General features: G+C 44.9%; 2 protein-coding genes across 2 annotated transcripts; both read right to left on the reverse strand.

Annotated features, from left to right (window-relative positions):
- Window positions 1-649: 649 nt before the first annotated feature.
- LOC123278464 (small cysteine and glycine repeat-containing protein 7-like) lies at window positions 650-1,427 on the reverse strand. Its single transcript, XM_044751446.2, has one exon. It carries the CDS (start codon window positions 1,378-1,380, stop codon window positions 1,036-1,038), a length of 345 nt encoding a protein of 114 aa, XP_044607381.2. The 5' UTR covers window positions 1,381-1,427; the 3' UTR covers window positions 650-1,035.
- Window positions 1,428-9,276: 7,849 nt separating this feature from the next.
- On the reverse strand, window positions 9,277-21,041 carry LOC139041017 (testis-specific gene A8 protein-like). Its single transcript, XM_070489148.1, has 3 exons — window positions 20,984-21,041; window positions 20,436-20,762; window positions 9,277-9,563 (listed from the first exon to the last, which is right to left on the reverse strand). The coding sequence occupies exons 1-3, from the start codon at window positions 21,039-21,041 to the stop codon at window positions 9,277-9,279; spliced, it is 672 nt and encodes a 223-aa protein (XP_070345249.1).
- Window positions 21,042-21,537: the final 496 nt, after the last annotated feature.

The raw sequence follows: 21,537 nt of genomic DNA on the forward strand, positions 1-21,537 counted from the left end.
GCAACCCCACTTTTTGCTTCACGTTGTCTGGAAGTTTTGCAGGTATCTTTTCCTGCCCCATCTCTTGGCCACATCCTACAATGGTCATGGGCTATCATAGATTATTCTCAAACCTGTAGATGATTTAAGTCAATTTGTGGTCTCAGGGCTGTGTCCATATCCTCTCTAGTGGACAGCAGTTTATAAGCGATAATTCCAAGCATCAAAGAGCAGTTGATCTTTTTTCAAGACCAAAGGGGCCCTGCCCTGGCACCTCACCTCAAAAGTGAGGCTGGCTCTAGTCCTGCATCTCACATGGGATCTCTAAGTGATCCTATGGTCATGCAGAGTCTGTACAAATAGCCACTCACCCAGACTTCTGTTGCTAAGACTCCATTAAGGGAGATATTTGGAGAGAGTTTAGTTTAAGAAATTGAGTGATAAGATTAAGGATGTGCTCCTAAGTTCTTCACTTCTTGATAAACCCGCAGTGGATTAATCATTCATCAATTCACCTACGTCTATCGCAAACAAATTATCCAGTTTTTGATTCATTGCTGCCTTTGCACAAATAATGTCTACCTCTTCTGTTGGGATCAAAATGCATTTTCCCCGTGGACAGACAGTTTAGAGACTGGAAAGAGAAAAAGACATGACTCTTTGAGGCCGATTTAGTATCATTTATTAAGAAAACTGTTGCTCTGCGTTATGCAGAGATGACATTGCAGTGGTAAGAACAGGACATAAATAAACACAAAGTGAGAGGCATTTCAAGGAGGTGGAACATTCCTTGTCTTGACTCTATTTTGTAGAGGACGTGACTCGGACGGTAACTGACAGAGAAGACTGCACGTTTATGACTTTGGTTGGTGTTTATGAAATGCAGGCAGGATCACAGAAACTACAGAAATGTGAGATTTCCATGGGCTGCTGATGAGGCTAAAGTCATGCTTGTGACTTGACTTACAAGTCAGAGAGGAGCAGCCAGGCGGGGAGGGGGAGTCTTACCTGGAGCAGGGTTACCTGCAGCACCTGCCCAGAGGCCAGCTGACCCACCTAGTGGCAGCATTGCTTCTTGCAGCAGCACTTCTGCTGGCAGCAGCACTTCTGCTGGCAACAGCCCTTCCCACAGCCACATGAGCCACACGAGCCACACGAGCCACACGAGCCACAGCCACAGGAGCGGCGGCAGCAGCAGACCACGGGGACACTGCAGCAGCCCCCACAGCAGCCACAGCAGCAGGGGCAGCAGCCGGAGCAGCAGCCGACCCGGTAGCATCTGCAGGTGGTGCAGCTGCCGCAGCCACCACCACAACCACCACCGCAGCCACCACCGCAGCCACCACAGCCACCGCAGCCACCGCCACAGCCACCACAACTTCCACAGCCACAGCACCCCATGGTGTCAGTAGAGAGGACTCAGGAGAGGTGAGGAGGGATGTTCAGGAGATGAGTGAGGTCTGATGCCACCTTCTGCTGGGAGGCCCTTATATACCAGCTCTGGGGATGGGGGAAGACACGTGACCACTTCCCTGTTGCTATTTGGCTCTGTTTACATGGAAGAATGCCATTGTTTCTTATTTACTTCCCTTTTAGGTGTCTGCACCACATTTTCAATTTTGTTTATTTTTTCATAAAACTATGTTCCACTGTGAGTAAAAAAGGCCTAAACGTTCTAGGGAAGCATTCTGGGAACTAGGCTGTCAACAGGAATGGGGATATTTCTCTATCCTCCCACGATGCCCAGGGAGCATATGCTGTGTATGAGCTGTTGGCAGGACTTGCAAACACACACATCATCAGTCAGCTACTGGGCCAGGTGATCCGTGAGTGCTGAGGGGGTGGGTACAGTGAAGTTCAAGGTACAGTCCCTGACCTCAAAGAGCTTGCAATAGACAGGAACACTGAGCTAGAGACGTGAAAATGGCAACAGACTCAAAGGCGTCTACCCAGGTCCAATGCCATGATCGTATTTGTCGACGACCAGCGGAAACGCTGAGGCTGGAGACGTGAACTTCCTACATCTACATTTGAAGCATACCATTGTGATTTGTCTTCTCACACCCAGGCCATAATGATTATTTTAAAAACAGAAATAACTTCTCTCAAGAGTCTGCATTTTGATGATAAAATTCTTGGTATGTTTTGCTTTGGATGAGGAACTAATGTTTGTCCTTGAGTGAATGACATCAATTGATATCTGAAACACCACTGTGTTGACCAGCCTGACCTAGGTGCTTTTGAGAGTTGGGGGGGGAGGGGCGGCCCTCACAGAGTGCAGGTGCAGAAGCCAGGGAAGTGGGGAGAGGCCTGACTTGGGGAGAAAAAGAGTTTGTGGCTACAAGAAGAAGCATGTAGCTGTGGATCCTGGTGGGATCTGAGGGCTGGTGACCACCAAGGCTTTAAAAACATAGGGCAAGGAAAATGAGGGTCCAGGAGGGCTCTCCATCACATGTGCTGATGTAGGAGCATCTCTGGCCATCAATGAGAGCTCAGAGGACCTTGATGGGGAGGTTTGGTGGCCACCAGATCCCCCAAGCTTTATTTTGTACCAGGCTTGCTGCTCAGAGCCCATTTTCCCGATTTGGTAGGATTGTTCTTCAGAAATTTGAGTGAGAGGAAATACTGTAATGTCCCTAGAGCTGACTGGCTTGTTATCAACGATCCCAAACCACTTCTGTTGTAAGTGGACCAACGAGAGCATTTCAGGGGGGTCCTTGAACTGGGATGAGGTGTACAGTGGAGCTAGAGATAAGAAAGTAGGTTTGAGAGCTTTTAAGGAGGCAGAATCAACAGAATTTGGTGAAAGACTAAATTTGGGGCTGAAAGAAAAGAAGGATTCAAAGTTAACCTTTTTTTAAAGGATTGCCAACTTCATGAATAAGGAACGGTGGAGGAAAAATTTGCTCTTATTGCTGGTGACTGGGGATTAAGGAAGGAAGATTGTGATGTGGGTCTTGGGCCAGCGGCACTGGAGAGGCCCCGAGACACCTGGGGGCAGAAGGTGGAGTTATGAGTTGGCTCTCTATGGATCTGAAGCCTGGAGGAGATTCTAAGCTGGAGGTAAAATACATGTGGAAATCGGAACTGTGGGAAGGATGTGAGCACTAAGGGAGAGACAGAGTAGAGTGAGAGAAGGGAGCATTGGATCAAGACTTTTAACAGACAATACTGGGGATTAAAAAAGAAGAAAAGAGGGTCATTTAGTTTCAAAATAATTCAAACATCTTTGGAAATATAGCTGTGACATGTAACCTCACAAGAACTAAAATGGCCAATTTAGTGAGGTGGAAGGCACACAAAAATAGTGGATGTGAACATTTTTGAAAGAAAATGACTTGTTCTATGTGGATATTCATATTTACTTTTCCGCATCTGGGAGGTTTCTGTTAAAGCAGGATGATTTCAACTGAATAAATGGAGAGAAAACCATCAAGGAGAAGTGGAAAAGGAGCTGGCAACAATTGAGTGCCTTCTTCAATCAAAATCTCAAAGATTCAAATGGTGTTTCTGTGAAAATGAAGTTCCCCTCCAAAATGTTATCTCTAGGCTTGCTTCTAAAGTGACTTTAAAAAGAAAAGCTAAAATTAGCAAAAGTATTGGGTCAAATATGTCCCATAGGAATGTAAACAAGGAATAGCCGTACATTTGGAAACTGCAACAGCAACAATGAGGAAGTGACTGCTGGTCATGCGTCTTGGGTCACTCCTTCTCCCTGTTCCCAAGATGGTATATAAGGGCCTCCCAGCAGAAGGCAGCATCAGACCTCACTCATCTCCTGAACTTCCCTCCTCACCTCTCCTGAGTCCTCTCTACTGACACCATGGGGTGCTGTGGCTGTGGTGGCTGTGGTGGTGGCTGTGGTGGCTGTGGTGGCTGTGGTGGCTGCGGTGGTGGCTGCGGTGGCGGCTGCGGTGGTGGTTGTGGTGGTGGCTGCGGCAGCTGCACCACTTGCAGATGCTACCGGGTCGGCTGCTGCTCCGGCTGCTGCCCCTGCTGCTGTGGCTGCTGTGGGGGCTGCTGCAGTGTCCCTGTGGTCTGCTGCTGCCGCCGCTCCTGTGGCTGTGGCTCGTGTGGCTCATGTGGCTCGTGTGGCTCGTGCGGCTGTGGGAAGGGCTGCTGCCAGCAGAAGTGCTGCTGCCAGCAGAAGTGCTGCTGCAAGAAGCAATGCTGCCACTAGGCGGGCCAGCTGGCCTCTGGGCAGGTGCTGCAGGTAACCCTGCTCCAGGTAAGACTCCCCCTCCCCGCCTGGCTGCTCCTCTCTGACTTGTAAGTCAAGTCACAAGCATGACTTTAGCCTCATCAGCAGCCCACGGAAATCTCACATTTCTGTAGTTTCTGTGATCCTGCCTGCATTTCATAAACACCAACCAAAGTCATAAACGTGCAGTCTTCTCTGTCAGTTACCGTCCGAGTCACGTCCTCTACAAAATAGAGTCAAGACAAGGAATGTTCCACCTCCTTGAAATGCCTCTCACTTTGTGTTTATTTATGTCCTGTTCTTACCACTGCAATGTCATCTCTGCATAACGCAGAGCAACAGTTTTCTTAATAAATGATACTAAATCGGCCTCAAAGAGTCATGTCTTTTTCTCTTTCCAGTCTCTAAACTGTCTGTCCACGGGGAAAATGCATTTTGATCCCCACAGAAGAGGTAGACATTATGTGTGCAAAGGCAGCAATGAATCAAAAACTGGATAATTTGTTTGCGATAGATGTAAGTGGACTAACGAATGATTAATCCATTGTGGGTTTATCAAGAAGTGAAGGATTTAGGGGCCCCTCCTCAATCTTAGCACTTCAATATTGTAAACTAAACTTTTCCCAAATCTCTCCCTTAATGGAGTCTTAGCAACAGAAGTCTGGGTGTGTGAATAATTGGGCAGATCCTGCGTGGTCATGGGATCATCACTTAGCAGCATGGTCACTTTTGAGGCTCATTGTTTATCATGGTCACTGTTTGTCTACTCCCAGAGTCCTTTCTACTCCGTGTTGATCTTAGTTGTCATGGCCTTATTGCTGAGAATTACTTCGAAACGCAATGTAAACGGAGGCCTTGGGTTCATCACATATCTTTGTCCTTTAGCTTTGTAGTCCACGTTGCTTTCCATTCAGCCATCACTCCTCACTAAGCACCTGTGTCCTCTAACTCAGCTCTCCCAGAGCCAGACGACCAAGTTTGGCTCTAGTCATAGCAAGGACCATGGAAGTCTGTCTATCAGCCACTACAAACTACAAAATCAGCTTTCAGTTATAACATGAGAAGATGAGCATTAGATTCAAAATAATCATAATGGGCAACTTTCATCCCCCCCCTTCAGCGTTCTCTGAAAGATTCTCCATACACAATAAAATGTGTTCCTAAACACCCCTTCTGTTAATTTCCCATAGTGCTCCCTGGCCATCTTCTGTGTAGACTCCAGATTCTTGGTCCATCCCGGTTGGTTTAGCAGCAAGGTAAGAGGGGAAGGAATCAGGGGGCTTCCAGTTGTGTTGGGTGGTGGGAAGCTGAGCACCTTGGGTGTGTCTCCCAGGAGAAGGATATTCTTGCACCAACCCCATAAGGCCCTCTTTGGGTGTTTCCTTGTCACTCGAAGCAGAACCTGACATAAGATAGATGCTTAAACAGGTTGAACTGACCAAATGGAATGAAATAACCAAAGGAAACATGAGTTGAGTAATCATGTCAAATAAGACTTCCAAAGGGGGTCTTCCCTTCCCGTTGGAATTCAGAAGCTAGCGTTTGAGGAGGTGGGTATGAGACGAGCCTCCCCGAGTTCTAGGTTGACACAGTAGGTTTGGGTACCCACGTGGCTCCGTTTCTGTTTCTTTTTCCACCTCTAAGAGCCCTGAGCCACTAGTGGCCTGAGGCTACCCAGCACTCTGTAGTTACCCTCAGCTTCTAGCATTTATCTCTGGGGTGCCCACTTTCTGACTCATCTTTCCCCTCCCAGACTCCTAGACTTAGAACCACCTCTGGTCATGTGTTCAGCTTGGAGGGAAGGGTCAGGAGAGATGCCCCAGTCCATCTCTCACCCAACTCTTCCTCACTGACAACTCCTTGAGGCAGTTTTCCCACAAAGCAAGGCTGATCGGCACAGTTCTAGGACATGCAGCCTCTCTCAGCAATGAAGATGTAACCCTTCTTAGGCGCTTGCTCCCCTGGCCCAATCACTAGAAACATGAGTTTGTTTTCAGTGAGTGTGAATAGAAGATGTGGGGCTGTCTTAATTTGCTGAGGTGTCATTACTCAGTGTTGACATTGATTTGCAGAAAAGGACCCAGCTGGCAGGGTGAACCAGTGACACTTCTGAACATTTATTTGCCAGGAATCGTGCCGGGTCCTATCGGGGTACTCCAAGACAATTCCTTCAGTTAAATGTGTGATAATTTGATATGGAAAAGAAGATAAGTGTAAATCCATAATGGCTACTGAAAAAAAAAAAGCAAAGTCATGTTATATTGAACATAGGTCACTAGCAAAATCACATGAATGAAGGACAAAGCAATTGAGATCTCTGTGTTTCGTTACTTTCTTGTTAGGGGCTGAATTGCGTCCCGCTCAAAATCTGTATGTTGAAATCCTAACTCCCAGTACATCAGAAGGTGACTGTATTTAGAGATAGGATCTTTAAAGAGGTGACTAAGTTAAAAGAAGGTCATTAAGGTGGGTCCTAAACAAATATGACTGGTTTCCTTATAAGAAGAGGAAATTATGACACAGACATATACGGAGGACCAGGTGAGGACACGGCAAGAAGGTGGCCATCTGCGAGCCAAGGAGAGAATCTACAGAAGAAACTAAATCTGCTGACACCTTGATATTGGACTCCCAGGCTCCAGAATTATGAGAAAACAAATTCCTGTTGTTTAAGCCACCCAGTCTATGGTACTTTTTTATGGCCCTCCTGGCAAACTAATACTCTTTTGGGCATGTGTGATGAATGTCAACGACACAAACGTGTTTGTGTGGAAGCTGAGCTGTTGGCCTAAAGAGATGCTGTGGCTTAAATGAATCTGTGTGACTGATCATCCTTGACGTTTAAATGAAAGAATTGTGCTGCTGTTGTATCCACGATGTGGCACGTGGATGCACTATAGTTCCTGGCTTTCCTTGACACGCTCAGCTCTCTCTTCCTCCTCCTGAGCAGGGTCCACACTAATTCCCACCACATAAAGCTACCATGAAATGCACAAGGAAATCAGACAGGATCTACACATGGGGCTTTGTGAGAGGGCTGGCAGCTATAGGAAGAGCACTCTGCATGCCCACATCCTGCATCTCACTTCAGTTGGTGAATGGTTGTAGGTTCCTCTCTGTAGTCCGATTGCGAATTTGGGTCCTTGTTTTGGTTACCTGAATAATTGGCATAAACGTGATCTGCATCCTTTACTGTGGGAAATTTATAGGCAGGGCCTATAAGGATTTGAAAACCAAGTGAGAATAATTTCAGATTGAGAAGTGAAAATATTTGTTGAGCTCAATTGAACTATAGAAATACTTTCTTTAAATTGTGGCCCATCTTTTTCTCTGCAGTACTTTATCCACCTGAGAAACTCACACCTTGTGGCAAAGAGATGAAGAAACTTATTGCAAAGACAGTGATGGCTGGCCTGACATTGCAGGGATGACAGCCTCTGCCACTCCAAAATAGACCAAATGTGACAGAGAAAAGATACACTAAGTCCACAGAGAATAAGAAGCCACAAGATTCAGTGCTATGAAGACATTCTGGATGTTTTCAAGAACTATCTTCCCACCTCTGATGGAAATGCCCACAGCTAGTGTCACACTTGGCCTTGGATACAATTCCTTGTGCACAACCCATCACACCCAAAGACACTTCAAGGCAGGATGTGCTCCGTCTTTGAACTGGCCTCAGCACTTGAGACCTTCACTGATATCTAGGAGTTTCTCAATGAATATTTGTCAACAGAAAGCAGACTCTCCTAAAATATTTAAATCCTTCTAAATACTACTCATGGTCTGAATCATAAAATATCATTTGTATTTCAGTTTGTATCTTCAAAGTGAATGATGTTTATTGAGGATTACATAAGGTCTAGTTTTCTCTCTAGATATAAAAGAAATAGATCCTGCACATGTAGCAGTTTTCCTATCAGGAAGGGACTACCACAGTCTGGTCAAAGGACAGGGATTAGCTGACTGCTCAAGGCCCCTCTAGGCTTATGAGTCTAAAAAATGGAAAGAAAGAAACAGAAACATAAATCTTGGTTTAAGTTATTAAGTAAGATCTGAAATGAACTTGGAAGAAAACCCAAGCCGTAAAAATACCCCAATTGATGTTAAATTAATTTAGACAGAAAGGCAAATAGCAATTCACTTGAGGCCCAAGGCTGGAGCAGGACAACCAAGATAAATCCCACATCCGCCGATGCCAACTCATTTAGCACAACCTGATGGCATTATTTTTGTAGTTAGGGATATAGAAGAGCTAAACTAAGAACACCAAAGTTCTAAATGTGCGCTGCTGGCTGAATTTATAGAGAAAAAAATAAAAAGGCCTGCACTGCATGGTTGGAACTTTGCCCTCCAAGCAAAGAGTAAATGGCTTGAGCAGATGGAAATCTAAAGCAATTCAGCCATCCATATTTTTGGTAGTAAGTATGTTCCTGAATATTTGTTTGAATTGGTCCTTTGTGAATAAAATAGGACTTTTTAATGAATTAGGGACATTTCTCTATCTGCAAATGAAGCTGTCACTTCAATATAAAATCCAAATTGTAGATAAAGCCACACTTTCCAGTGTTCTGTTTGCATTGTAAGAGAATGTGTGGACAGCGGTGGTGGGAAAGCTATTCTCATGGTCCCTGTCTTGCTCTGCTATCTCTGCCCATCACCAAGGGCCTTTGAAAAGAGATTAAGATCTTTAGGAAGTGGGATATGCTCAAACCAAAGTAAAGGCAAAAAGAAACTTTGAGTGATATATTTATTTTATTAGGAAATTTAGGAAACAGCTGTTGACAAATAGGGATGCAAGATAGAAAAGGAGCCAAGATAGAAGCACATGAATGGGAAGGAAATAATCAGGTAAGTTTAAAGAATATTGGGAATTATGATCCTCCTTGATGGAACTCAGTGACGTCAACTGTTTTTTAGGAGCTAGGCTGTCCTCATCTCTTTGTTTTGGCTGTTTGCTGTTTGATTGGAAACTGAAAACAGCCAAAGCAGAAAGGCCAGGAACCCAAATGCAAGAGCAAATTCATAGTCCAAAAGGATAAGTCCCAGCATACCAGAACACAGGTAGACCAGGCGGACGGAGTGGAGGACAGTCCTCAGCATCTCCTGCCCAGGGACAGAGGCTCTGCTGGCTGCCTAAGGGCAACACTGCTTCTTGCAGCAGCCCTTCTGTTGGCAGCAGTCCTGCCCACAGCCATACGAGCCACAGCCACAGGACCTGCAGCCACAGGAGGGGCGGCAGCAGCAGACCACGGGGACACTGCAGCAGCCACAGCAGCAGGGTCAGCAGCTGGAGCAGCAGCCAACCCAGTAGCATCTGCAGGTGGTACAGCTGCCGTAGCCACTGCCACAGTCACTGTAGCCACTGCTGCAGCCACCACAACTTCCACAGCCACAGCACCCCACGGTGTCAGTAGAGAGGACTCAGGAGAGGTGAAGAGGGAGACTCAGGAGATGAGAGAGGTCTGCTGCTTGCCTCTGCCAGGGGGCCCAATACTCCCTCTGGGAGAGTATTGACCCAAGACACAAGGCCACTTCCCTGTTGTTGAGGCAAGTACCCACAGCAGAATCTCACATGGCCTCTTGTGCACTTCCTTCATGAGTTCTTCTGACTTGAATAACTTGCTAAATTTAGCTTTTATGTGTCTTTTTAAAGCCATCTTTAAAATAGAACAGGAAACAACTATTAACTCCCTTTTTTTTTTTTCGGTAATTGTGAAAGTCTGATTCCCCTCAGTTACTTTCACATTTCTCAGTTATTTCAGCCCAAGACAAAGATTTTTCATTCTTGCACCATTTACAACCATTTACTAAGTTGTGAAACATCTCTTTAGACAGAAGAGAACATTTTGAAACTCAAAAGGGAAAGGGTGATCTCAGGTCACATCATTTCATCCTCCGCAGGCTGAGTGCCTTGGGTATTTCTTCATCCTGTCACAGAGGTTAGGAGCCTGAATCAGAGGAGACGGGATCCTGGGTTATCAGAGTTTATTACAGAGCATCCTTAGCATCATGCCAGATGATAGAAGTACATCCTGTGCACAATATTCCCGAGCCACTTGCCAAACTCAAGGAGGCTTCTGCTATCATCAACCTATTAAAAAAGAAAGACAAACCTAAAGGCGCGTTTCTGACAGTTGCATGATGCCTGGGTGATCATGGCGCAGTCCCCCATGGAACTTGTACTTGAAATGGTTCCTTCCCATTGGCCATCCCTACAACAACCACTCTTTTCTGTTAAAGGTAAACAGTGACAGTAATCAGTGGAGTCTGCAGGTCTGTCCTGTTGGCTGTTGTCAGAATAGAGAAGAGCTCTGATGGGTCACCCAAGCCAGTCCAAGCAGCACACTGCAGAGGAAAGCCAGGGGTTCTCTCAGCCCTCTGAGATGAAGGAAGTTGTAATTCCCCTGGAATAGTGTTATGATCTGAGTCTTTAATACTGGGCTCTCTTTAGGTTAATTTTTAGTTACGGTTAAGGAAGTCTTAAAGATGACTTCTTTGAGAATGCAGCTGTGCCCTACTTATCAAACTAGAAAGATAATAAAATGGTTTGGCACACCGTGGTTCAGTTGTACAGCCTCTAAACCCCACCTACACTTACCTGGCATCAATAATTACATTTCTAGGATAACCCCTTCATAAAATAGCCAATTCATTTCTGGTTGACACTTTATTGCTGAAATTTTGGAATATAGTTATGTCCTGTGAATGTTTGATAGTTTTTCTTTCCTATACTAGAGTAAAGACAGAACAGTAAAATTATTTAAATAACTGTCCTGGAAAACGCACAATGAACAAGGATGTCCTCCATGCCCTCAGCTAGTATACATTTCATCCCAACCCGCTAATCTTCAGATTTGTCTGTTTTTATTAAAAGGGCCCATGAACTTCTGCTTTAATGCACCTTAATACTTTTCCATCATATAAACAGGGGGGAGGGGCAATATATTCAGTTTAATAAACATGTATTGAATTATCCTTCTCTTATAAGGAAGTGACTCTGCAGGGCACTGTGAGAACATAACAAGATGAATCCACAGGCTCTCGGTGTGGTAAGAAATTCATGTAAAGAAATTCCAGTAGAATGGGATAAGAACAAGAACAACCCTACCAATTGACTTTCTTAGAGGTATGGGGGGAAACGAGTTGACTCTGAGTGTGTGTGACAGGAGAATTGGGAAAACTAGGACAGGGACTATGTATCGCAGGGTAGGGCTTTCCATGTAAGAGCTTCAGCAGAGACTGGAGATAGGAAAATGTGAGGGTGGCCAGGCAGCCCCTTCTATAGGCCTACGGGTGAGACCTACAGGATGGGACTGGAGGGAGGCATGGAAGCTAAGAAAGTGAGATCCGAGCCTGGGAAAATAGAGTCAAAAGGTATAAATCCGAGCCAGCCCTGATGGCCTAGTTGTTAAAGTTTGGGGGGCTCTGCTTCTGTGGCCCGGGTTCAGTTCCTGGGCATGGAACCACACCACTCATCTGTTGGTAGCCATGCTGTGGTAGTGGCTCACATAGAAGAACTAGAAGGACTTACAATAAGAATATACAACTATGTACTGGGGCTTTGGGGGGAAAAAAAGGTATAAATCCTTGGGTGCCATATTGAAGAAGCATTGGAAGTTTGGAAGTCAGTGGGAACTGGGATTCACGTTTAAGAAGGTGACTGACAACACAACCAGCACTTGGGAAGGTGAGACTGATATTGGGGACCAGTTAAAAGGCTTTTGCAACAAACAGTCTTAGCCAGAGAGAATATGGGTCTCAATGGGCCAAAGGCTGGGGAAGTGAGGGATGGAAAGAGTGATAAGCTGGACACAGAACATTCTCAGGGGAACATCATTGCAGGAGAGAAAACAGGGTCACATTAAGAGTCGCAAGATCTGCTATTTAGTCAGTTAGTAAGTGGTCAGTAAATACTTGTTAAATGTGTTGATCATTGGTTGATTAATTAAATTAAATCCACCAATATGTGCTACGTGGGTCCTCTTACCCTCTTCAAAGTCCTCCTGCTCCAACAAATATTATTCTGGGGGGGTCCCCAAGAGGTGTCAGTGTGCTCAGGAACACAGCACACTCAACTGCCCTGTAGAATGGCCCTTTCATTTGCTTCATAATCTACCCTGAGCAGTCTCCCAGGGCCAGCAGTGATGCATCTCTGAGGCCGTATCAGCAGAAAAAACCATGAAGGCACATGATGGTACATTCCTGTAGGTACTGGTTGAAGGTCCTAAGCCACAGCTGTACTGTGATGGAACCCACCACTGCCACCAGCCATCACATTGTGTTGTATTTGCTGCCAGTGCCAATACTCCTAGCCGCATCTGCACCAACGTCACCCTGCCTTGATGTCACTCTGCTGCAATGAAGAGAATGTCCTTCCCCAACCTTGTACCACATTCTGTTACGTGGTCCCAAAATGCTGCCCTGGACTCTCCATGTCTTACAAGGGATTTTCCTCATTGCATTTTCTCTGCATGCCTCAGGCACAAGACCATAATGGGGTACAATTATTATAGGTCCATGACATGAGCCACTCAAAAGATCTCTAGTAACTGCGGCATTGTCATAACCCCAACTTCACTGCCTGATTCCTTTCCCTTATAGTGACTGTATTTGCTTTTCTTAGGATGTCCCTCAGTGTCCATCTCAAGGGACCCCTGACAGGCCCAGTTCACCATTTCTCTAAACCTCAGCAGACAAGTCAGAATCAGCCAAGTTTAAGTTCCATTTGGGACAGTCACTGCCTAAGTGTAAATGACGTCATGGAAGTAGAATTGATAAAAATCTGTGGTTACCCAAATAGTTTTCCAATTACTTTTCTAGCTTAAAAAGCTAGTTAACTTTATACCTTTTCCTCACATATTTGTTACTTCTCACTGTTTTTGTACCAATCCTCCATACAATTAGGTTAAAATGCAAATTTCTTCATGCAGTACACGTGCTCAGTGTATTTGTGGGAAGTAAAGTTGAAAAAGTAAGAGTGATGCTTCGTTAGCTTCCCTCACTCTCCAAGCCGTCTTTCAAACAAGGTATTCAGAAAATGAATAAGGCAGTAACAAGCCTTCATTTAGAGGCTTTGCTCTTGATTGAACTGATATGGAACTTGATTTGCTCTTGCTATCTATAAGGGAAATTGAATTATTTGTTTTTATCTTGAATATCATAACTGTGCATTTTCCCCTATATTTTGTGAGTGAAAAGGTGAGAGAATACTTACATTAAAGAAAAGTAATCTGTTTCTCTTTCCTTCTTAAGGAAAGGTAGAGAGTTTCTGCACACTGTCGTAGAGGAAAGAACAGACGTTGATGGATGCGGCAAGAAGATGTCTATCAGGGACACTTCACAGAGCCAGAAAGGTGACGGAAAGGACTGGTTAAGCTGAGAAAAGGCAGATAGAGGCTAAAGAAATAAGCACTCACAGCACACTGAGATCACCTCTAGATCCTAGACCGCCATGTTAAATCCTAGCAACAATGCTTTCCATTGTCAAAAAGGATAGGGATCTCTATAATTCCCTGAAGGTTAAACTAGGCTCCTACATAAATACCATCTAGTGGATTCTTTGCTTTTCTTGAACTTTTTAACTAAAATCATAAAAAATAACATAGGGCAATGATCAAAAATCACTCAAACTGTGTCTGCATTCAGATTCACCTACATATCGGGCCATCAGCTAGGCTCCACTCTGTGGGGGTAGACAACAGTCCCAACCCCCATTCAGCCAACTTGTACAATGTAGGTCATTGGAAACCATAGGCCACTCAAATGTGTGAGCCATTAGTCAGTAGCATAAATTCCTACATAAAGCATGGCTCAAATGCATGAGCATGCCAGCTAAAAATAACCAAGTGTTGCTGACCTAAATAGAGGATACTATTTAGCGCATCTATCAATTAACTTCCTGCCTATAGTTCTATTGCAAAAGACAAACATTTGAGCAAAAGTAAACTAAATCAACAAATATTTGTTGAACCCATTTTATGTGTAAGGCAACATGGGCGACACAAACAAATGTACTTCTAAGTAACTCCAAACTAATCAAAGAGATGACCAAAAAAAAATATTGGATAAATTAAGAAAGAAAAAAGATTAAAATAATAGTCCAATAAGAAAAGAGTTGACCCAAAGTACTGGCTGATTAAATTCCAAGTGAATATTAAGACTTACAAGGGTTCCAAACATTGGAACTCTAAGTTCCAATGACGTGGTGAAGAAAGGAAGGCTTTAGGAAGAAGGCAGAGCTTGAGCTGGTCTTGAAGAGGAAACTGGACGTGCATAGGTAGAGAGCAGGAAGGAGGGGATGGTGGAGGGTGTAGTCTGGGATCATCCTGCATGAGCTGCTTTCTCCTTCCACCTCCGGGTGTGTGACCCTGACCTTTCTATACCTCAATTTTCTGATAAAAACAATAATACCTATATGAAAGGTCATTGTGAAATCTAAATGTGAAACCACATATAAAACACTTAGAATAGAGCCTGGGACTGAATATGTGCCTAACAAATGCTAGCCAGTATCAGTATTTCGACGTAGGCTACCCAAAGTATGGGAAAATGCAAGATTTGTTTGGGAGACTGAAGGAAAGCAAATTTACATAAAGTAGAAAGTTTATTCAAGGGAGTTAGTAGGTATTCAAGCTAAAAATGAAAGTTGAGAATAGTTATGAACTTTAGGGCATGGAAAATTTGATGCTTCCTTTGCAAGTGAATTATATGGCATGGTAAAAATGTATTTCTGGAAGATGTAGCTGGCAGCAGCTCACAGGATAACTTAAAAAAAGAAAAGCTGGAGAGAGACCAGTTAGATGGCTATAGGTAAAGAGTTTCATCCCCATTAAAAATGCAAGATTCTCACTACTCAGCCATAAGAAATGGTGAAATCCGGCCATTTGCGACAACATGGATGCACCTTGAGGATATTATGCTAAGTGAAATAAGTCAGAAGGAGAAAGTCAAATACCATGTGATCTCACTCATAAGCAAAAGATAAAAACAATGACAAACACTTGGAAACGGAGACTGGATTGGTGGTGACCAGAAGAGAAGGGGGGCGGGAGGAGGGCAAAAGTGGTGATTAGGCCCATGTGTGCGGTAATGGAAGGTAATTAGTCCTTGGGTGGTGAACATGATGTAATCCATGCAGAAATTGAAATGTATAACGATGTACACCTGAAATTTATATAACATTATAAACCAATGTTACTGCAATAAAAAAAAGTAAAACTCTCAAACGCAAACATTCTTACTAAAATTCTTGTTCATCACAATATGTTACACTAATGACTACGATAAAGATACTCCTTCAAAGCAACTACAGTTGACAACAGAAACACAAGCTGATGTGCTCCTTGTCATTCCCAGCTGACAGAACAACAAAATCATGTTGTGCTCTTCTTTGTCAATCACTGTGCTGGGCATTGGGCTTGGGTGGGGGCCGGAGGGGTCATCTACACAGGTGACTGAGACAGGGTTCCTGCCCTGTGCTTCCATTGTCTCATAGTCTAAGGGGAAACTGATCAGATGCTCTTACTCCAATGTCAAAGGGTTTTGTTAGAGATGTGTGAGAGGGCCATGGGTCCCAGGAGAGAGCAGTCTCAGGGCCCAGGCTTTGGAGGGAGTTGAGAGCTGAGGAATGAGGAGAGAGCCCATGCCCTGAAGGAGCTCAGATTCCCTGCAGGGTCCTGCCAAGTCAGGCTCTACCAGCACAAAGATGTGCTTTTCCCAGTTGCAGAGAAAGTCAAATTCCTATTTCAAGTTCTTCCTCCATGATGCTTAACACTTTTCTGGTTCTCAGAACCAATATTTTTGAGCCCTTATAACATTCTAGATACAATTCTAAGTATTTTACACATATCACTTGACTTAATTCTTGTAATAACCTTCCAAAGAATATGCTGTTAATTCTCCCATTTTACAGATGAAGGAAAGGCCAGATACTGGAATATTTACTGTCTGAGGTCACAAAGAAATTGGAGAGGCAAGAAACAAGCCCAGCAGCCTGGTCTTGGAGCCACCCCTCTCAACCACTATGTGACACCGCACCTCATATCTTCAAAGTTCAATGTCTAGATCAGGAATCAACAAACTAAGGCCCCCTTTTGGCTTGCCATCTGTTTTTGTAAACAGGTCTTATTGGAACAAAGCCACTCATACATTTATACGTCGTCTATGGTTATTTCAAGTTACAATGGCTGAGCTGGGTAGTCACAACAGAGATCACATGGCTGGCAAAGTAGAAAATATCTACTATGTGGTCATTTACAGAAAAATTTGCCAAACACTGGTCTGGATCATGCAGAATGTCTAGTCAAAAAGGAATTTTTGAGCACAAGCAAACTGCTTTCGGCCTGATTTACTGTGATGAGCTGCAATGCAATACACCTTTGACCCCTTCTTCTCTCTCTCACCTCAAACAAGCCTCACACATCTCAGAATGTGCAGCTGACTTCCCTCTGAAGTGGAATCTGTTTTGTTCCCATAACCAGCATTAGGATGACTTTCCTATTCATTTACCAGTCCTTAGGATCACTGATGCCTAGTCATGGTCTGAGAATCACCAATGGGAAGTAGTCATTCTTTCCAACAAATGAATATCATGTCACATAGAAAATCTATTTAAATCTGCATAGAAACAACAGTGGTGGGGTAAGTAGAGAATATTTAGATCCATATAATGCTTCTTCCCCGGGCCAGGACTCGGGTGAGGTGAATGAAGCACTCGCCTGGGATGCAAAATTTAAGGTGGCGTCAAAAACTCAAGTAATCAAGAAGAATAATATTTTTAAAAATCAAAAATAATGCTAAACATCCATGATGAATAAAATATCAAAATTTGACATAAGGACAAGACTGGACTCTGTACTTGCCTGAGTCAGCCTCCCCTAGTCCTGGCCCTGACTCTTACTTTACAGGAGTTTGACACAGTTTCATACTGACTGAGTATTTAAATGGCACCGTGATTCTGCAAATATGAGCATGGCTCCACCTCCCACCTATTGAAGACAGTGGCAGGATGGAAGATACATATGGTTAGCGGGAATCCAAAGAACTTAAGGTCCCAGGTCCCATGGAGCAAATTTTCAATTATATTCACTCCAAGAAGGAGCCCTCCACCATGAATACGGTGCCAGGTTCTGAAAGTCCACAAAGATGAGCAAGGCTCACTTCCATCCCCATTCCTTCTCTACAGACTGCACAGTCTGGGAGTTAAGAAAGCGAGCTTTGGTGTCAAGGATAGTGGATTTGCATCCTGGCCCTGCCATGCAATGGCTGAGAGACATCCCCTCACAATCTTGATTTCCTAAAGTAAGCAGTGGGGATGATATGTGCCTGTTAGATTGTTGTGAGGACTAAACAGGATGATGCTTTCGGGCAGTGTCAGCTGCTACCATCATCATCACCATCTCAGTGGGTGACCAGATGATCCATTCACCCCGCTCCCCAACCTGTCCATGTTAGATCACCCACCATTTATCACCACCCACTTGTCAAAGCTGGAACCATCACTCTTGAATTCTCCTTGGGTCTACTAGCGTAGTTCCCACTCTACATTTAAGCATTTCTCAAGTCTCTCCATTGCACTGCAGTTTAGGCTCCCACCATCAGTGCCTAGATCACTATAGCAGCTTCTCATCTGTAATTCTGCCTCTGGACTCATCGCCCTCTGGTCCATTCTCCCTGGGCTGCCAGGCTGATATTTTCTACAAAGTATGTCACTCCCCAACTAAAATCCTTCAAAGAAGCCTTCAGTGTGGAGTACAATGTCCAAACACTTGAGTGAGGTCTTTCCTGACCTGGACTTTGCTCACCTCTCCAGCCTCATCTCTCCTCACATTTCGCTCACACTCAACTCTGCAGCCACACTGAGCTCAGGCCATTCATCCAGTGGGCATACTGCCTTTTACATCTGGTCTTTGCACACATAGCTGCCTATGCCTGAAATAGACCTCCCCCTCCATGTCTCCTGACACACCCTCATCCCAGCAATTGTGTTTATCCTTCATGACTTGGTCTAAGTGTCACTTCCTCCATGAGCTTTCTATGGCTCTCTCACCTGATTCAAAACCTGGGCTAGGTACCCTTCCTGTATTTCTTTACACTCTGGGCTGTTCCCAGCCATAGCACTTATCACATGGCACAATATTTATCCTTTACTTGTGAGTCTCCCCCATCAGACCATGGGCACCACAGGGCCAGGAGCCATTCCTTATCGTCTTCCATCCCCAGTATTGACACAGTGCATGGCAGATTGAGTTGAGATTCATTCTGGAGCCTGAATAGACAAATACATCAGTGAAAGAGAACAGAAAAGTTATACACGTATAAATAATTATAAAAAATTATATATATACAATTTTATGAAGACGAGAGTCTCTATCATCTCCTGTTCATAAGTAACAATAGTAAAATACAGCAAATATTATCTGATATCAAAGAAACAAAGAAGCATTATGGGAGCTCAGACAGAGATAACTTCCCTGGGGTAGGAGTGGGGAGTTTTAGTGGGAAAGATGGGACTTAAGCTGAAATCATGCCACCTCTAAATGGCCTTAGGTGGGTGCAAGAGGCATAAGTGATAAGACTTAAAAAATAGCTAAAATTCCGCCAACGTGGGACCCATATTTCCTAGGAATAGATAGTATAAGTATACTTCCTACTTCATTTATCCTGGAACCCAGGTGAATACAGTGACTTCAAAACCACTTCTGGAGACTGTTAAGAGACTCGTCTTCCTTCCAGTGTTAAGCGTCGGTAGACATTCACATCTTGTCAGTAATGAGCTGATAAAGTAGACAACACCTGAGTAAGCAGAGAGTATGCCCTTGTGCAACCAAGAAATATCCCTGAGGAGGACTGAAAAGGAACTAGCTGGAATGCAGCTCTCACCCAGCAAGCGGAATTCAAGGACTGCCTGGCATTGTGAGAACAGCCAGATAAGAGCACGTGGATGCATGACCTTCGGAAGGTGAGACAGGCAAAAGAAGAAATGAACAAGGATACAGGTCTAAACTTCAAGAATCAATATGGTATAGAAAAAGGATTGTCAGATTTGGTGTCAGAGAACCCTGGGATTAAATCAGGATTTATTAGTTTTGTTTCTTTGGGTGAGTTTCTTAACGGTCCCAGCCTCAGTCTCTTCCTCTGTGAAATGTGTCTAATACAACCCACCTGGAAGGGTTGTAGTGAGGAACAGAGTAACCCTGTGTGTAGAGGGGGTTCAGGGGAACTCACCACCCACCGCTTCTTCTATGAATGGACATGGGTACTGGGTGCAAATGAAAGTGAGGATCCCTCTGCTGCAGTGCTGTGGACTTGGGCTGGAAACTAGGGTTTGGACCTGACATCAAAATGGAGCTCCCATTCCTGCCTACTGAGCTGAATCAACTCGCCCAGTCAGCAGCTGAAGAACAGTAGGTCTCCCCTCCACAAGGGCCTGCCTGGTGAGGGTGCTGCGAATAATCCACAGAAGCAGAGAGAAGAGGTACCCCTGTGGAGGCAAGGCCAAGGACACTAGCAAGAGCAAGAGCCTTCCAGAACCCTCCATAGCGCTCAAGCTTGGCCACCATGTTCCAGGCTATGTGCAGTCTTCCTTCCTTCAGGGCCCATTTTTCATTTCTTAGGTCAGTTTCAAGAAACAAAGACCCACGACCATCACTGATCCCCACCACCTCCAGCCCACCCTGGAAAATCCTTGGGCGAGTCTGAGCACTGAGGCCCCCCCAAAGTTTCATTTCAGGGCAGCAGCAAAGGGGACTGTGCACCCCTCTAATAGACACTATGGATGCAGGTCCAATCCCAGGGCTGGCCTCAGGAAAGTGCAAAGTGTAAGACCCAGAACTGAATTTGCAGTGCAGTGGCCAGCGTAGCCAACAAAGGAACTGATACAAACGTGACTAATGAAGAGATTTGATTATGCATCAAGTCATTTTATTAGGAAATTTAAAACAGCAAATATAGACAAAGCAACAGAAAAGACCACTCAGGCAAAAAAAACCTCCAAAATGGCCAAATCCAGGCCTGAGTATGTATAAAAGAACATTACAAATGAGTAAACTATTAGGGTTTCTGGAAGACGTTGAGTTTGTCCAAGCTATCTTATCATCAGCTCTTGGGTTGCATAGTTGTTTCATGTTGTGTAGTTTGGGCAAAGGAAGATCTCAGAAGGACAAAGCATGAGGCACAGAAGCAGGAGGGGAAAAGCTGGTGACAACGAGGTCAGGAAAAGGAGTCAGTGGAATGGATTGAAGCAATGTCTTACCAGCAGGAGAGAGTGTGGCCTCCCACAGCTCCTGGGCAGGGGTGAAGCCGGCCGGCCACCTAGGAGCAGCATTGCCTCTGGCAGCAGCACTTCTGCTGGCAACAGCCCTTCCCACAGCCGCATGAGCCACAAGAGCCACAGCCACAGGAGCGGCGGCAGCAGCAGACCACGGGGACACTGCAGCAGCCCCCACAGCAGCCACAGCAGCAGGGGCAGCAGTTGGAGCAGCAGCCGACCCGGTAGCATCTGCAGGTGGTGCAGCTGCCACAGCCACCACCACAACCACCACCACAGCCACCACCGCAGCCACCACCGCAGCCACCACAGCTTCCACAGCCACAGCACCCCATGGTGTCAGTAGAGAGGACTCAGGAGAGGTGAGGACGGATGTTCAGGAGGTGAGGGAGGTCTGATGCCACCTCCCACTGGGGAGGCCCTTAAATACCAACTCTGGGGACAGGAGAGGGAAGACACAGGACCACTTCCTTGTTATTGTTTATTTCAGTTTCTATAGGAAAGCCTCAGGATCCTCCTGTTTATTTCCCTACTAGACACCTGTAGTCTCATTAAGTCACATATTTTCAGTTTAGCTAAATTTGCCTCCATTTCACCCAATGGGAATATTTAGCAAAGGACCTATCCCTGTTTTAAATACAGCTGATCTTGGAACAGATGAGCCAGGGAGACCCATCTGCCGGTTGATGATTTCCTTGCTCACTAACACTTTCCCAGGGGATTCATGTATTTCCCTTGATACTTCTCCAGGGGAAGTTCCTAAGGGTTCTTTCAGTAGGAGAAAGAGAACATAGAACCTTAAACAAAGAAAGTTACTTCCAACATTGCTATTGCCACCATTGGTCTGGATGTCACAGATCAGAGGCCAGACACATCTGAACTAGTGGATCTGTCTGTTTCTTCTGCCTGGGATAGAGGCGGTGCCTGCAAAGGGTGAACTCATTCAGTGAATGATAAAGTCATCCTCAGCGGGGAAGCCCTCAGTCTCCAGATCCATCTTCAGGACCTTCTCATCCTTGAACTTCTGCCTCATAATTAATTCTTCTTACATGAGTCACGTTTGTAAGTCCAGTCCTAATCAGAGAGC

This window comes from Equus asinus, chromosome 19, assembly GCF_041296235.1.
Source record: "Equus asinus isolate D_3611 breed Donkey chromosome 19, EquAss-T2T_v2, whole genome shotgun sequence".
Classification (NCBI taxonomy): domain Eukaryota; kingdom Metazoa; phylum Chordata; class Mammalia; order Perissodactyla; family Equidae; genus Equus; species Equus asinus.

Excerpts from the sequence above, each read along its gene's own strand:
- LOC139041017 (XM_070489148.1), bottom strand. The coding sequence starts at position 21,041 with ATGGAGGCAAATTTAGCTAAACTGAAAATATGTGACTTAATGAGACTA. Across the intron at positions 20,763-20,983 it reads AATGAGACTACAGGTGTCTA|CTGTGGTGGCTGCGGTGGTG; the intron begins GTAGGGAAATAA and ends TGGCTGTGGAAG. Across the intron at positions 9,564-20,435 it reads GGCCACACTCTCTCCTGCTG|TTGTGGTGGCTGCAGCAGTG; the intron begins GTAAGACATTGC and ends TGGCTGTGGAAG.
- LOC123278464 (XM_044751446.2), bottom strand. The coding sequence starts at position 1,380 with ATGGGGTGCTGTGGCTGTGGAAGTTGTGGTGGCTGTGGCGGTGGCTGC.